The sequence below is a fragment of the Macadamia integrifolia genome, chromosome 5 (genome assembly GCF_013358625.1).
Source record: "Macadamia integrifolia cultivar HAES 741 chromosome 5, SCU_Mint_v3, whole genome shotgun sequence".
NCBI lineage: Eukaryota > Viridiplantae > Streptophyta > Magnoliopsida > Proteales > Proteaceae > Macadamia > Macadamia integrifolia.
The window spans coordinates 1227553-1242816 of record NC_056561.1 but is presented as its reverse complement, the minus strand read 5'-3'; the positions used below and the strand labels follow the sequence as shown (position 1 = coordinate 1242816).

Here is a 15264-nt window from a genome sequence, read left to right as displayed (position 1 = left end):
TGAGCCCCAGAATTATCTACTCCTCTGGCTTAGGGTGAAATACATTTGTCTCCTTTATTATTCGGAATGATGTCTGATGCCCTCCATCCATCCCCCCCACTATTCAGACATTTGGTCCTCTTTGCGCCCCTCCCCTAGTCACTATGAAAGAGAGGACTCCATCTCTTGGTTCCTTGCCCTTCTGGTAACTTATCCTCTACCTCTGCTTAGAACCTTATCCGTCCCTCTAGCTCAAGTGTCCCTTGGCATAAAGTTATCTGGTTCAAAAGCCACATCCCTCGCCATAGCCGAATTGCTTGGCGAGCTATGACCAACTGCCTTCCCACACAGTCTTTCCTTATCTACCGGCACACCAAGGTGCCTTCCTCTTGCTACCTCTGTTGGAATGCCACTGAGGATGTTGACCACCTACTCTTCTCCTCCCCATTTTCCTCCACCATTTGGAAGAGTCCTTAGTAGTTGTTGGCCCTCTAGAAGGAGACCCCTTCCCCTTGGTAGAGAATGGATTTGGGTGAACACGACTTTTGATCATTCCTCCATCTGCGATAGTGTTGGAAGGCTTGTTTATTGTGCCACCATCAACCACATCTGGTTGGAGCGAAATCTCAGAAGTTGGACATCCAACTCTCGCACTTATGACAAGATTTGAAATGCCATCTATTTTGACATTCACTACAAGCTTGCTTCTTTAAGATTGAAACCCATTAGGGATTCCCCAAGGAACATGCTCATTGTTCCATCATGGGGCCTCCCTCCAACCATTTTGTCTCCCACCCTTGATTGTTTGGCGCCACCCTCTTTTTGTAGGTTTCGGCTTGGTAGTTTGAGCTCCCCTTCCCTCAGGTTTTCCCCCCCTCTCCCTTGTATATTCTTCTTTTTTGGTAATGAATTATTTATTCATTAAAAAAAAAGTGATGCAAATTTTTTATTTCAGATGAATAAAGTGATGCATATTAACTTGACCCAGGTTAGTGAGACTTTGTAAAACTCAAACAATGCATGCAGTCTTAGGGAATTAAGGTTACTTATTAAAATAGTGGAACATAGGACATACATGACTTGATGGGGACAGCAGTCCAGGTTATCAAGTTCATCAGAGAAGGCGTCACAGAAGCCTTCACAGCTCGGGTTCTATTCGGTTGGATGGTTGAAGATCACCGTGGGGCCCACACTTGAGTGTCGGCTTTCCTATTCAGGGAGGAATTGCCTCAGCTCTGAAATTACCTTCACAGCACCACATGGGCCCCACCTTGGAAAGCCACAGAAGGATCTGAAGACTACATCAATTCTGGTATCCATTTGCCAGCTTTGTTGTTTCCTTTTTTACGGAAAGTAAATTTGCTCCTTTTACTTATTTAGATACTTCCTAAGGTAATTGATTAGAATAGGATTCTTTATTTCCTAAAACAATGGACTAAATTAGGACTCTTAATTCAACTTCCTAAGTTATTATATTTTGATTAGGATTTCTTTGCTTTTGGTATTTATTGATTTGTAAGGCCTACAGCCAGAAGTTAGTTAATGAAAAAAAAAACAGCAATGTTGCACAAGGAACCTTCACCCCCTCCATCATGAAGCTCCCTCTTCCCCCCTCCCATCGTGAGTGGTTCTCTCTCTCTCTCTCTCTCTCTCTCTCTCAGCAATAAGGTAACTCCTCTTTCCCATTCTTTCTCTCCCCATCTCAATATTCTTCTCCTTCCCCTTGTCTCTTATTTTCCCTGCTGCCTCTTACGACAGCACGATCCCTATCCCCCACCCACGGTTTTAGTTACATGGTTACTAATGCCTTTTAAAAGACTTATTTGCTGCTGCTTCACTTCTTGCTGAATCTATGCATTAAGAATATTTCTGATCTTGTCTATTGGCTACAGCCTGCAAGTTAAAGATTAGGTTAGTACATGCTAATGCTTGAATATTAAAAGGACATGCACACCATCTAATATCTTGCTATCTATGTTCCCCAACTGAAATCCGTTGAGTTGGTGTAATTACTTTTCATTACATTGCTTATTGCTGCAGTAATCATCTATTTTAAATCTGCATATATCTCATACAGGCTGCTGTCATCCCCTTTACTTTCAGCCCTTACCTGAGTTTCACACGAAAATATAACCATCCTAATCAGCGTGTATAGGGACCCTAGTTCCTAGGTTCTCCCCTACATCATGACTTATGGACGGCACAACAAAAACTCCATTCGTATCTTGGAAAAAGGGCCAATAATAAAAAACCCATAAATAAAAAGACTCAACAGAAATGCACTGCATAACATAAATTAGTTTTCAATATTCTTAAGGAAATACACTGCTATAATGTTAACATGTCTCCTTGACGAAGAGCAACAAGATGATACCGGACTGCCACACAAAATCACTGGAAGGCTGTCAACATTGTACATTGTGTAGCTGTGCAGGAATGGAGTAAAAGGAGATTGGGTTAGTGATCTGTGGAAAGCAAGATGATGTTGGGATGTGATAGAAACAAAGTGCTTTTCTTTCTGTTTATAGTATGTCTCGGTGGTCCATAGATATACTTTTAACACATTCAATGGAAGGCCGGTTATTTAACATTGAATATATATCTGCTTGGAAACCTAGCCCACCACTAATGACATGAATCTTTTTTTTTTTTTTTGGATGAATAAATAAATTCATAACCAAACAGAGGAAAGAATATACAAGGGGAAAGGGAAAGAGAGAGGGGGGTGGGGCACAGCCCTAAAGCAAGCCTAGAGGGCAACACAAAATCACATAGGTTTAAAGTATCTCCGATACCGATACAATACCCTCCGATACGTATCTCAAATTTAGCCAACCAATACGATACATTGAATTTTTTAAATCCTTTCGTATCGATATATATCCCACGACACATATCAATACGCATGGATACACCACCGATACACACCAAAAAATACTCAATTTTATATTTTCCATAGAGTATCGATATGTATCGGTATGTATCGACCGGTATATACCAATACGGTACGATATATACCAATACAGTACGCTACGGTCATATAATGTCCAAGATGGGCCATTTTTCAGAAAAACACAATTTTTTGAGGGGTTTTTGTTTCCAAAATTGCTGCCAGTTCTTTAACTAAATTGGAAATGAAGGTTGGGAACACGGATTTTACATTTGTGGGACAACTACATACCTTGAATTCTTAGTGCGATAGCTTCAATTTAGTGTTTATGCATAATACATGTTATCAATAGTTTTTTTTAACAAAATTTTTAATCCAAAAGTGCTTAAAAAAATGTTTCCTATCCATTTATGTGCATATTTTTTAGCGTATCTTAGCATATCTCCGATACGATACGACACCCTCCGATACGTATCTTAATTTTGGCGGACCGATACAATGACCGATACCAATACTTTAATCCTTGGGCCTAAGGGCAAGGGACAACCAAAGGGGCAATCAAGAGGGGGTGTCAAGGGGGATAAGAGAGAGAGAGAGAGGGAGGCTCCAGGAGACAACAATAAACCTATTCCTTGGGGTATCAGAAATCCTACGCTGAGGTATGCATCTAAGTTTAGAGCTAATATCCATGGAGATGGCTTTTCAAATCTTCTCAAAGGAGCGAGAGTTGGAAGTCTATCTGTGGAGATTGCGCTCCAACCAGAGATGGTTAATGACATGAATCTTAACCCTATTATATTATACTTTTTTATTTTTTATTTTTTTGGGGAAAGAAACGGGGGTTGGAGTAGAAGATAAGCCAGTTGCGATGGAAACTTGAAGTTTCTCAAGTGCACTCTCATTTACGAAAGTTTTCAAACAAAGAAAGCTATCATGATCCAAAATCAATGCATTAGAATGCAGTACATGAAGAAATGCTCCAAAGAACTATGTATCTGTCAAAGTTCCTTACTTGAAGAATTGATTCACGAGTACTTCCAAAGTCTGGGTTACAATGTTTTGTCACGGAATTTGAAGAGAGAACTTCTTTCATAATCTTGCAAACAAAACTATAGTTCAGTGAAACTTACAAGGAGTATTAGATAAGAAATATGGTATATCCATCCCACTACTGATGAGTAAATAGGGCTTATGAGAATAAATTATTTTAATCGTATATCCTGACAAATGAAGTATCCCTGAAACATTTCAGCTAGATACAAATTTATGCAGGAGGACTACAATGACATACCTCTTTTGCGTCATCACCTTCCATCTTAAGTTTAAACAAAGCTTGGCAGATCTTCTCAAACTCACCAAGCCTTCGTCCTATAAGAGCAAAAGAAAACAGAAACAAGAAAAGAAGTTGAAACACAAACCAGCAGGATCTCAATTACCTATCAAACTGTTAATAGGTACCAAATAGAGTTGGAATTTACCAGCTTTTGACATTCCAAAGGCCTCAATGTTTTTCCAAACACTTTGAGGTATCAAAGCAACATCCTCCACTGGGCAATACAGGCATGCATTTGCAAGCAGAGTTACTGAAAGTCGGGCTAGAGGGCCCTCAAAAACTGGGAATGCAAGTTTCCCCAAACCACAGAGAACACTATCTGCAGCACCAAGAAAAGATTGCAACTGGCTGTGATCAACAAATGGAATATAGTCAACTAGAAGGGCCGTTGCATGAGCCCTCAAAAGCATTGATTCATCAGAAGATGCTAGTGTAGCCACCCTATCCCATGTCGTAGAAACCAGATGAGACAAGATTGTCTCAGAAATAGAAAAAACCAAGTCAGATGCAACAATCTCATCGCGAAGTGTATAAGGAAACTTTGCTGCTCCACCACTCCCATCGCTGCCAACAAGTCTTCGCAGAGTCTGCAAAGCAATAGATCTCTGTTCGGGTTCTGGATGACCAAGCATTGTAAAGAACATGTCAACCAATGGAACCTTATCCTCTTGAATGCTACCAATGCCCCTTTTGAACAATAGCGACAACCATTTATCAGTCTGGAGCCGCCAAGAAAGTTTTGGGGCACTACAACAGAAATGCTTAATTGCAAAACATACAGTACCAATTACATTATCCAGGCAAAAACAATGAGGCAATCCAAGCAGATAATCAAGCATAACAGAAGCAACTTGCCAACATTGGTTTTCTTGAAGGCTTACAACAGCCCCAGCAAATCCTTCAATGCCAGATCTCCAATTAATTGTAAACTGATCAATTGAGTCATGCTGAATGAGATTTTCATAAATGTCTCCATCAAAGGGAGATTTTTGCACAATTGAAAGCAAACATCGTGAGTACATGAAACATTCTGCTGATGTAAGAGTCAGCTTTTTGGAAAGTTGATGATGAAGCTTCCAACACAGCTCAATCGTGGGATAAAGTTTGGAGATGAGACCTTCCAAGCATTCTGAAAACTCTTCTACTTCTTCTACAGATAAAGCAGAAACCTTTTGATTTGACAAAAAAGCATCATCATCCTTGGTCCCTTCAATATTTTCAGAAATCTTAGTCGAAATAGAACTTTGCAAAGATCCATCAAGAACTGCATGGAAATCTGGATTATTTTGCTGAATTGCAACAGCATCCATGCCAGAAACATAGGGTTTCTGGAATGTAGTGAGAAAACCAAAAACACCTAATGTCTTCACTAATTTAAGCTGACAACTTTGCATAACATTTTGAAATGCACATAGGTAGTCATAGAAAGCTGTTGTCGCTTCAAAACTGGAAAAATCAGCCCACAACGCCAAGGACTGCAAGACTTCTCTCTGGTGTTGAAAGGATAAATCAGGAAACACAGCGCCTAGTACAAAAATTGTAAGAGCACAATTGTGTGTCACTTTTTCCATAGGGCTGTCCAGATACTCACTTCGCTGCTTGATATTACAAAAAAGCTCATCAAAACATAACGCCTCAAAATTAAGGCAAGAGGACTCATCTGTTAGCAGTTTTTCATCAATAGAAACCTTCCGGAGAGCATAGGAGATAAGTGGCTTCAACAATCGCAAAATGGAATCAAGGAACGAAACATCACAATATGAGGATCCACAGAGAGATGCTATCACTTGCACCACCCTAGGTAATTCAGGAACCATTGCTTCCATATGCTCAAGTACAATGGCTTCAAGTATGTATAGGATGATTGCCTTGGCATTCTTAGCAGCATAACCTTTCAAAGGTTCAGAATAGTTTTGCATAGAATGGCTGCCCTTTTCTCTTAAAAATGGCCATAAACATAAATCTGAAAACCAACACAGCAGATCTGGGACACTACTTGAGGGAAGCAACTTTAACTGCAGGCCAACAGCCTCCAAAATTATCTCCCCAAAAGCTTCAAATTGCATTTTCATATTTGGGAAGAACTTATGCAGGTCCGGGTAAATGAAGTGAAAAGACCCATCACCATATGGTTGATCAGGAAATTCCAATCCTTTATTGACCCAAGTATTTTGTTTAGCTCCTGAGACTTCACTCTTAATATCTTTGTTTTTCTTGTCAACTATATTATCTACCAAAGAAAGATCATCTGCAAAAATAGATAGTAGACTTGTCAATTGTGACAGATCTGAGGCAAGAAAGAGCTGCTCCTTCAGAAACTGTTTAGCATATCGAGATACTGCCATCCACCCAAGGAATCGAACAAGAGGGGATGGTGAATTAGAGAATTTAGGTATTCTCTGCATCCAGGATGAAGGTGGAATCAAGCTTCTGTACTGAAATCCACAGTTGAAATTTATTCCATATTCCCTCCCATCACCACCACCACTTGATGCAATTACCAATCTTTGAAGAATCATCCAACGCCGTTGTACTCCATATATTTTCTCTGCATCCAACTGCAGATTCCCATCTTTAAGACTATAATAGAAAGATGTAAGCAGCCCATTAAGATATTCAGCAGATCCCAATATGACATCAACCACATTTTCAGGAGGACAGCATAATTCAGTTGCTGAATGAAATAAGAACAACAGGCTTTGTAGAAGAATCTCATGCATTGAGTGTTCTCTTTGTAATCGTTGAATAAGAAAGTTGCACAGCAGTGCCTGATTCTGTCGAACAAACGTGACAGCATCAGCAGATTGTAGATCTTGTGGAAACAACTTTATAACCTGTTCATCTCGTCCAGAATTGTACAAGCATGGTACCCCAGTTGAAACCTTTAACTGATACTCTTTGTCTAACTCAGCTGCTTCAAGGAGTATCTGCAGTACAATTTTGTCTCTTTTGCTTTCAAGGTCAGATATGGTTTCCAACTCACTACTATCCCTATCAGAAACTCTTTTCAGCGCTGCATTTCCACGTTTTTGAGCAATCTTGGTTCTGCTAACATTCATTCTTTCAGTAACCTTTGTACTGCCACTGGAGGCTGTCATAAAGAAAGGGTTAACATAGCACTCTGCAGCTAAAAGCAAAGCATCAATAGCAGCATCATGGCCCTCCAGGGTAATATCATGATGCGAGTGTAAGTCCAAGGCCAAACGTTGAAATTCTGAAGCTTTAAGTTCAGATTCTCGATGGTCGATGAGTTGCAAACAATCTGACTCCAAGTTAAGGTATTCAATAGCAAAACTAGAATCGAGGGTTAAGCAATTCTGAAACTGATTACTAAGAATTTTTTCAGCATGTTGTTTTCCTTCTGTGATGTTACCAGCATGAATAGATTCTGAACTGTTTTTATCTGGGCTGTTTCCATCAAAAATATTGGAAACACTCCTCAACGTTATACTTTTCAGTTCTGGGGGCCCAAACAAAAGATTGACATCTTCAAGTGCATCCATTAAGGAAGTTGCTTCATTCACATCAGTCCTCCCATCAGATTCATCATGTCCATTGGATTTTAAAGAGGTTACTCCATGATGAGGGATAGATAAAACAGAAGGACCAGCAGAAGATTCTAGCTCAACAGATTTAGAAACTGGGCACTTGCAAAGGTCAATTTCAGGTGGCAATGGCAAGTGTGGTCCTAAAATTGAGAGAAGTACACTGCATGAAAAAATATTCATTTAAATAACTCAATTAGCAGTTTAGCATAAGACAGGACACTCATGGTTAAACATCACTGTACAATTCAGAAGACATTATTTATTTAGTTGTTTATGGGTCATTAAACAGCCTTGTGATTAGATGAAATAATAGCAAGAAATCTGTGTTATGCACATGAATGATATCATAAAAGAAATAGGGCGAGTTAGTTCAGATCATTGTTCAAGAACTCGGTCGAAACCGGTATCCCCAAAGGTCGAAACGATATGTCTTGTGACTTTTAAAAGTCACAGGTTTCGACCATGTTTCAACTAAATTTCCCATGTTTCGGTATTTGGGTTGAACCAGGTCCTATTTAAGTTATTTCAAACAAAAATCATTCATTGGTTTCAGCAGATTTCGACCTTCTCTTGTGCATTTTTTCTCCCAAGTGTGGGAAACCTGGGGAAACAGAGGAGATTTTCATTTTTTGACCACCAAACTTGAATCTAAGGGTGATTAGTACTTCCTCTACACAAGAAAGCATCTTGGACCAAAAAGGTAAGTCCCAACTTCCCCAAAAGCATTTTTTTTTTATATAATATGTTAGTAAATAGGGTATAATCATGTAATTTTCTTATATGTTGCTTAGGAGGACCTGATCTACGCATTCACGGTGGCCGAATTTTTTTTTGTATCTTAATATTTTTTTTTTCCTGTTTTTAAAAATGCATTTACCTACAATATGGGTTAATAGTTGGTCTTTGGTGTTCAACTTAATATATGTTGAACACCATCAGCCTAGTTTGGGATACCTAGATAATGTTGATGATGAATTTTATAGAAAAGCGGTGAGAGACTACCAAGACAATTGGGCCCAGAACATATCATGGGATGCATATGTCTCTCATTCAGAGGAGCGGCTACGACATCTGCAGTGGTACACAGCTCGTGGGATGGAACCGCCTAGACACTCTACTTGGAATTGAGTCACTACTTTCGAGTGTTAAGTAATTGAGTCACTACTATTGAGTGTTGATAGATAACTATTGATGATGTGATATTTTTATTTATTTTGGATCATTTGATTATGTCTTATGTTTTGATGTAGATTGTAGATTATAATCATTATGTAGTATAGTTTCAGAATTTAAGTCAACACAAGTCAGCATAATGATTATTGAACTTTTGGTTCACCACACAAGTAAGACTTTGTGTTTTTTTTAAGAAACTAATAATGTGAATGTGTTAGAAATGTTTAAAATAAGAATTTAAGTCAACAAATCAGCGTAATAATTATCGAACCTTTGGTTCACCACACAAGTAAGACTTTGCGTGTTTTTTTTTTTTTTTATGAAGACTTTGTGTTTTTTTTTTTTATGAAACTAATGATGTGAATGTGTTAGAAATGTTTAAAATAGGATGGACATAAAAAAATCTGACAAAAAAAACACTGTTTGGAGGTCGAAACCTAAGTTTCCACCATACCGGGAATTTCCACCATACCGGGAAAAATTCTGCAGTATCCTTGAAATATCCCAGGTTTTGACCGAAATTTCGGTCTCCCCAAAGGTCGAAACCCGATACCATGAACCTTGGTTCAGATCCATGGAACAGCAGCCTGGTGCACGCCCACCAGCCCTATCCCCCTCGTGGGCGCAGGTGGGCTGCAAATATTAGCAACAGACAAGGGGCAACGTCCCCTACTTGGGTGCCAACTTTGAGGCTACTCTGCTTGGTGTCATATTAAAACACAGAACACAAATCTCTAAACAGTCAGGATCCACTGAAAATTCAAAGGAAAATGTGAAATACAAAGTAAACCATATGATTGGATTACAGCCTCAAATTCAACACCTAACTAATAATGATGCACAATTCATTCAATTGTCCAGATCTGTCTAGTTCGCATGCCCTATGGCAAAAATCAGGTGCAGGAACTGCATTCTGCCATCAACATGCTGGACCTGCATCCCTCTTGCCAATAAGTTACGAGAAGAATCACTCATTGGGGCCTAACTATCAAAATGAAAAAAGTACACCAAGAATATGGTGACAACTTGTAATCCCCAAAAATTAGAAATCTAAGAGTATGAATTCAGGCAAGGAGTATTTTCGTAATTTTACATTAGTGGTAATTTCATAAATTGTTGTGATTCTTTCATAAATAACTTGATGTATAGAACTTAATTCTAGAGGCAACTGAATATGGGATAGGATATTGGTGAATAAAGCATTTAGAAAATTCTAGTGTGCTTTAGTTCTTCATATATATTTGATTTGTAGACATAATAAATAATTAAAGTATTAGGCTAGCAGTTGTGACTTAAGTTGGTGAGAGGTTAGGGGATCAAATCTTATAAGTCTTAAAAAAGGGGGGGGGGGGGGGGGGTGATGCCAATTTAATATCTAATTGTGCTTATTTCAGTAGAAATAAGCTATAGGATGTATAGTATATATGTGTTGACCCTATAGTTCCAAGGGTTCTCTTTGTAATGGGCCACTTTTATGGGCATATATTATGGGTATGGGTTAGGCATACGGGATTTGTCAAGTAAGAGTCTTTATTTCTTTATGTTATTTATTACTAAGTTTTTTTTATGAATAAATTAATTCATTACCAAGAGGAAAAGAATAAACAAGGGATGGAGGAGGGGAAGCCTAAAAGGAACTACCTCAAGGAGCTGGGAGGTGGGAAGCAAAACAAAACCAAAAAGGCTACAAAAACACCAAACAACAAAGAGCCTGTTCCTTGGGGAATTACTAACAGGACGATGGCATAGGGAAGCAATCTTGGTGGAAGCATCAAAGTAGATGGCATTCCAAATCTTATCAAAAGAGCGAAAGTCGGAGACTTGGAGGTCCATCTACGAAGATTCCTCTCCATCCAGATGTGGTTGATGGCGGTATAGAAAGCAACATTTCCGACGGTGTCACAGAAGGAATAACCGGCATATGTCATATCAACCCAAATCCATTACTAGGGAGAGCACTCTTCTTATCGAGGGCCAACAATGACCAAGGCCCTTCTTCCAGACTGAGGAGGAGAATGGGCAGGAGAAAAGGAGATGGTCAACATCTCACTAACATTCCAGCAAAGGCAGCAAGAAGAGGAGAATTGGATCTGCATGTGAATAAGAAAAGACTGGGTTGGCAAGCAGTTGGAGATGGCCCTCCAATCAGTGAAACTGTGACAGCAGTTGTGTCCCTTAAACCACATGATGCTACGTCAAGGAATAGTGGGACGTATGGAAGGGATGAAATCCCAAGTGGAGGTAGAGCTAAATAATCCAAAGAAGGGCTCTAGGAAATTTTATCTTACCTTCCGCGACGACCCAGGGGGAAGGGAGGAAGGACAAACCAGATGTCAACAAGAGGGGGGGAGAGAGATAGGGGGACCAAGAGTCATTTCCTAGGATGGCATCAACTTTAACAGACTGGCTTAATCCAGAGGAGTATACTAATCTGGGGCTGACAATGTAGAGGAGAATGGCATTGGGGTGCTAAGGGTCCAACCAGAGCGAGGAGTTGGAGTTGTTGCCTATGGAGTACTGGATGGCCTCTAGAGCTTGAGGTCTAATGTTGAGAATGTTACGCCAGACCTGAGAGGCATTAGAGGAGAGAGAGGCAGTCTAGAGGGAATAAGACTTAAGAGGAAGGAACAGACCAAGGAGACCCAAATGCGGGTTTGATTTAAAGCAATACTCCAGATAAGTTCCAGGATGGCAGAGGTGTTGATATCTTTGATTCTTTTAAGGCCCAGACCTCGTTTAGATTTACAAAGACAAACAGATTCCTAGTTGATGGGTTGGAGGAATTTGGAGTATTCACCTCGTTTCCAGAGGAAGGAACAGAGGAGGGACTCAATGGCCTTAATGGTAGAAGAGGGGAGAACAAAAATGCCAGACCTGTAAAGATACATGGATTGGATTACTGATCCAGCAAGCTAAAGGCGACCAGCATAAGAGAGGAGCTTGCATTTCCCGAGCTGAAGCTTTTCCTCATGAGGTCAAGCATAGCAGTGCAATGGTGAGCAGAAAGCCTAGCAGTAATGGGAGGCAGGCCCAGGTACTGCTAACAAGGAGATGACCAAGAGAGAAGCCAGTCAACTCTAGAATACGGGCTTTAGAAGCGTCAAAGACGCCAAAAAGGAAGAGGAAAGATTTGATGAGGTTGATTCTAAGGTCGGAGAGGTTCTCAAAGAGGCGAAGGGCGAACATAATAGAAGTTATGGAATTTGGGTCAGCTTTTAAGAAGATCTTTAGCAAAAGCAAGGTGGGTAAGCATAAGGCATTTGCATTTGATGATGGGGGAGATGAGATGCTGATCAGTATTGGATTGGGTGGACCTCGAAAGAACCTCAAGTGAAAGAGAGAAAAAAAGGGGGAGAGGGGGCATCCCTGTCTAATGGCTCAGAAGAGTGGAAGAATCCCGCAGACCTACCATTGACTAGGACCGATAAATGAGGGGAGGAGACATAGAAATGGATCCAATGAATAAAGCTCGAAGGAAAACAAACTTTGGAGATGAAGTCCCATTTGCAGCACCCTCGGTAGGGCCACCCGAGAACAAATCCTCTTTCGGGGAGTCATCTTCTTCTTGCCCTTAGCCAACACCACTTACTCTGATGGATCCGTAGGGATAGAGTCAAAAACTTTGTAGATGTCAATTTTAAGCAAAGTGGCATAAGAGTGGGATTTCCTATCAACGCCTTTGACGATTTCATGCCAAAATATTATTTTACCAACGATGCTTCCGCCAACAATAAAGGCTGATATATTAGCACTAACAAGGAGTCAACAATCGATTGATATAGTTAGCAACAATTTTAGCTATGAACTTGTAGAGAAGATTGCAGAGGGAGATGCGACGAAATCGGATATGGAGGAGGCTCCTATTTGGGAATGAGGGAGAGGAAGGTATGATTGACCCCATAGATCTGGAAAGGATTGAAGAAGAAGCTACAGATGGCTAAGATGAGGTCGGTCCTGATGATATCCCAACCGGAAGAGATGAAACCTATGCTAAAACCATCCGGCAAAGGAGCTTTGTTGGCTTTGTGGGAAAGGATGGCAACTACGATTTCATCATCAAAGGGAATGGATTGGAGGTTGGGTAAGTGATGACCCGGAATGAACTTGTTGATGAGGTTAGGGTGGAAATGATTGGGAGGGGAAGAAGGAGGTGGATGGAAGGGGGTGGAGAAGTAGTCAACAGCTACAGTTTTGATATCAATCAAGTTGCACAGAATGGATCCATCACTAGAGGTGAGAATCGGGATGGAGTTGGCGTTCGTCCCTTCATAGATATTTAGAAAAGGCAGAGTTGGTGTCACCCAGCTAAAGCCTTTGATCCTAGAATTCTGGAGAAGAGAACTTTCTTCCTGGGCAAAGAGGGAGGATGGCTCAAAAGAGGTAGAATTTTCATCAGCCATAAGAGAAGGATTGTGCAAATCAGATTGGAGTCTGACCAGGATGTCCTCAAGCATGGCATTGCAATTGGCCACTCTGGAGGAGATGTTACCAAAGGAAGAGATATTCTAGTATTTTAGGGCAGATCTAACATTGTGAAGCTTCCTAGCAAAGGCTATGAGAGGGAAGGAGAAAGCTTGCATAGGAACATCCTAATCTTGTTTGACAATGTGGAGGTAGTCTTGATGGAGGGTCCACATGTCGAAGAACTTGAAAAGCTTAGGACCGAATGAAATGTGAAGGCGGACATGGAGCAAGATAGGAATGCGAACCGAAATGCTAGGCTGATAAAAAATAACATGGGAAGAGGGAAAGGAGGTGAGCCAAGATTCATTTATTAAGGCTCAATCGAGTATGCAAGGGGTGTCAACAAAAATATTTAACAAGATTTTGTACACTAAAACTATGCCAGATGAGTGGAGGAGAAGCAATGTAGTCCTGATTTTTAAGAACAAATGAGATATTCATAACTGCAATAACTATAGAGGTATAAAACTTATGAGTCATACTATGAAACTTTGGGAGAAGATTATTGAAGCACGTCTAAGGAAGGAAACTAAGATAAAGGAGAACCAATTTGGTTTTATGCCAGGGAGATCCACGATGGAGGCAATTTACTTGCTAACGAGACTTTTAGAAGTTTTTAGAGCCCACAAAAAAGACTTACACATGGTCTTCATTGACTTAGAGAAAGCCTATGATGGAGTACCAAGGGAGCTCATTTGGGATGCCCTAGAGAAGATAAGGGGTGGGAATAACTATGTTAATATAATCAAGGATATGTATGAGGGAGTGGTGACGAGGGTCAAGACGACAGAGGGTAAAAGTTGCGAACTTCTGATTACTATTGGGCTACACCAAAGATCGGCCCTGAGTCCTTATTTGTTTGCACTAATAATAGATGACATAACCAAGCACTTACAAAACCTGGTTCCATGGTGTATGCTATTTGCAGATGATATTGTTTTGATAGACGAAACGGTGGAAGGAATTAATACTAAAGTGGAGCTATGGAGATGAAACTTGGAATCAAGAAGTTTTAAGATAAGTAGAACGAAGACAGAGTATATGATGTGCCCCTTCAGTCAGACTAGAGGAGGGGACAGAGTGGTGAAACTTGGGGAACGAGAGATACCCCAGAGTGATAGTTTTAAATATCTAGGGTCCATCTTTAACAAAGAGGGGGATATAGATGATGATGTTGCCCACAGAATAAAAGTGTGATGGATGAAATGGAGAGGTACGTCAGGAGTACTATGTGACAAAAGAATTCCTATTAAACTTAAGGGAAAGCCTTACAGGGCAGTGGTACGACCAACTATGACATATGGAGCAGTGTGTTGGGCAGTTAAGAAGAGTGATTTGACCAAACTGAGTGTAGCGGAGATGAGAATGCTAAGAAGACTGTGTGGCAAGACCAGAAGAGGTAGAGTAAGGAATGATTGTACAAGAAATGAGTTGGGGGTTGCACCAATCCAGGACAAGCTCCGAGAGAACCAGTTGAGGTGGTATGGTCATGTGCAATGGAGACCTATAGAGGCTCCACTGAGGAAGATTAAGCAGATTCATTTGGAGGGAGCCAAAAGAGGGAGGGGTAGGCCTAAAATGACTATTACTGAAGTGGTGAGAAAAGACATGCATATGGTGGGGCTTGATTCTAGTATAACCATGGATAAAGTTTTGTGGAGGACAAGGATCTAGGTAGCAGACCCTGTGTAAGGGATGTTCTTGTGATGCATCTTGGATTTCTACCTTATTTGCTTCTCTTAGTTCCTTTTCACTTATTTTTCCTTATTTCATTGCTTCTTGATTCTCTCTTTCATATTGGATCCATGTAGCCGACCCCATTTAGTTGGGATAAGGTTATGTTTGTTGTTGTTGTTGTTGTTGTTGTTGTTATTGTT

The 15264-nt window shown here is 40.3% G+C and overlaps 1 protein-coding gene across 6 annotated transcripts in view; it reads right to left on the bottom strand.

Moving 5' to 3' along the window:
* The window catches only part of LOC122080099, a 145551-nt gene that overhangs the window by 50937 nt on the left and 79350 nt on the right, over positions 1–15264 (bottom strand). For 5 of the 6 annotated variants that reach the window (XR_006140602.1, XM_042646981.1, XM_042646980.1 and 2 more), the window contains 3 exons: positions 4348–7910; positions 4161–4237; positions 3882–3965 (listed from right to left, as the gene is read on the bottom strand). Coding sequence is in view for 5 of the 6 variants with exons in the window: in XM_042646981.1 (XP_042502915.1) it covers positions 3882–3965; positions 4161–4237; positions 4348–7910 (3724 nt within the window). In the remaining variant the exon portion in view is untranslated. The remainder of the gene's footprint in view (positions 1–3881; positions 3966–4160; positions 4238–4347; positions 7911–15264) is intronic. The other variant, XM_042646979.1, reaches the window with a different exon arrangement.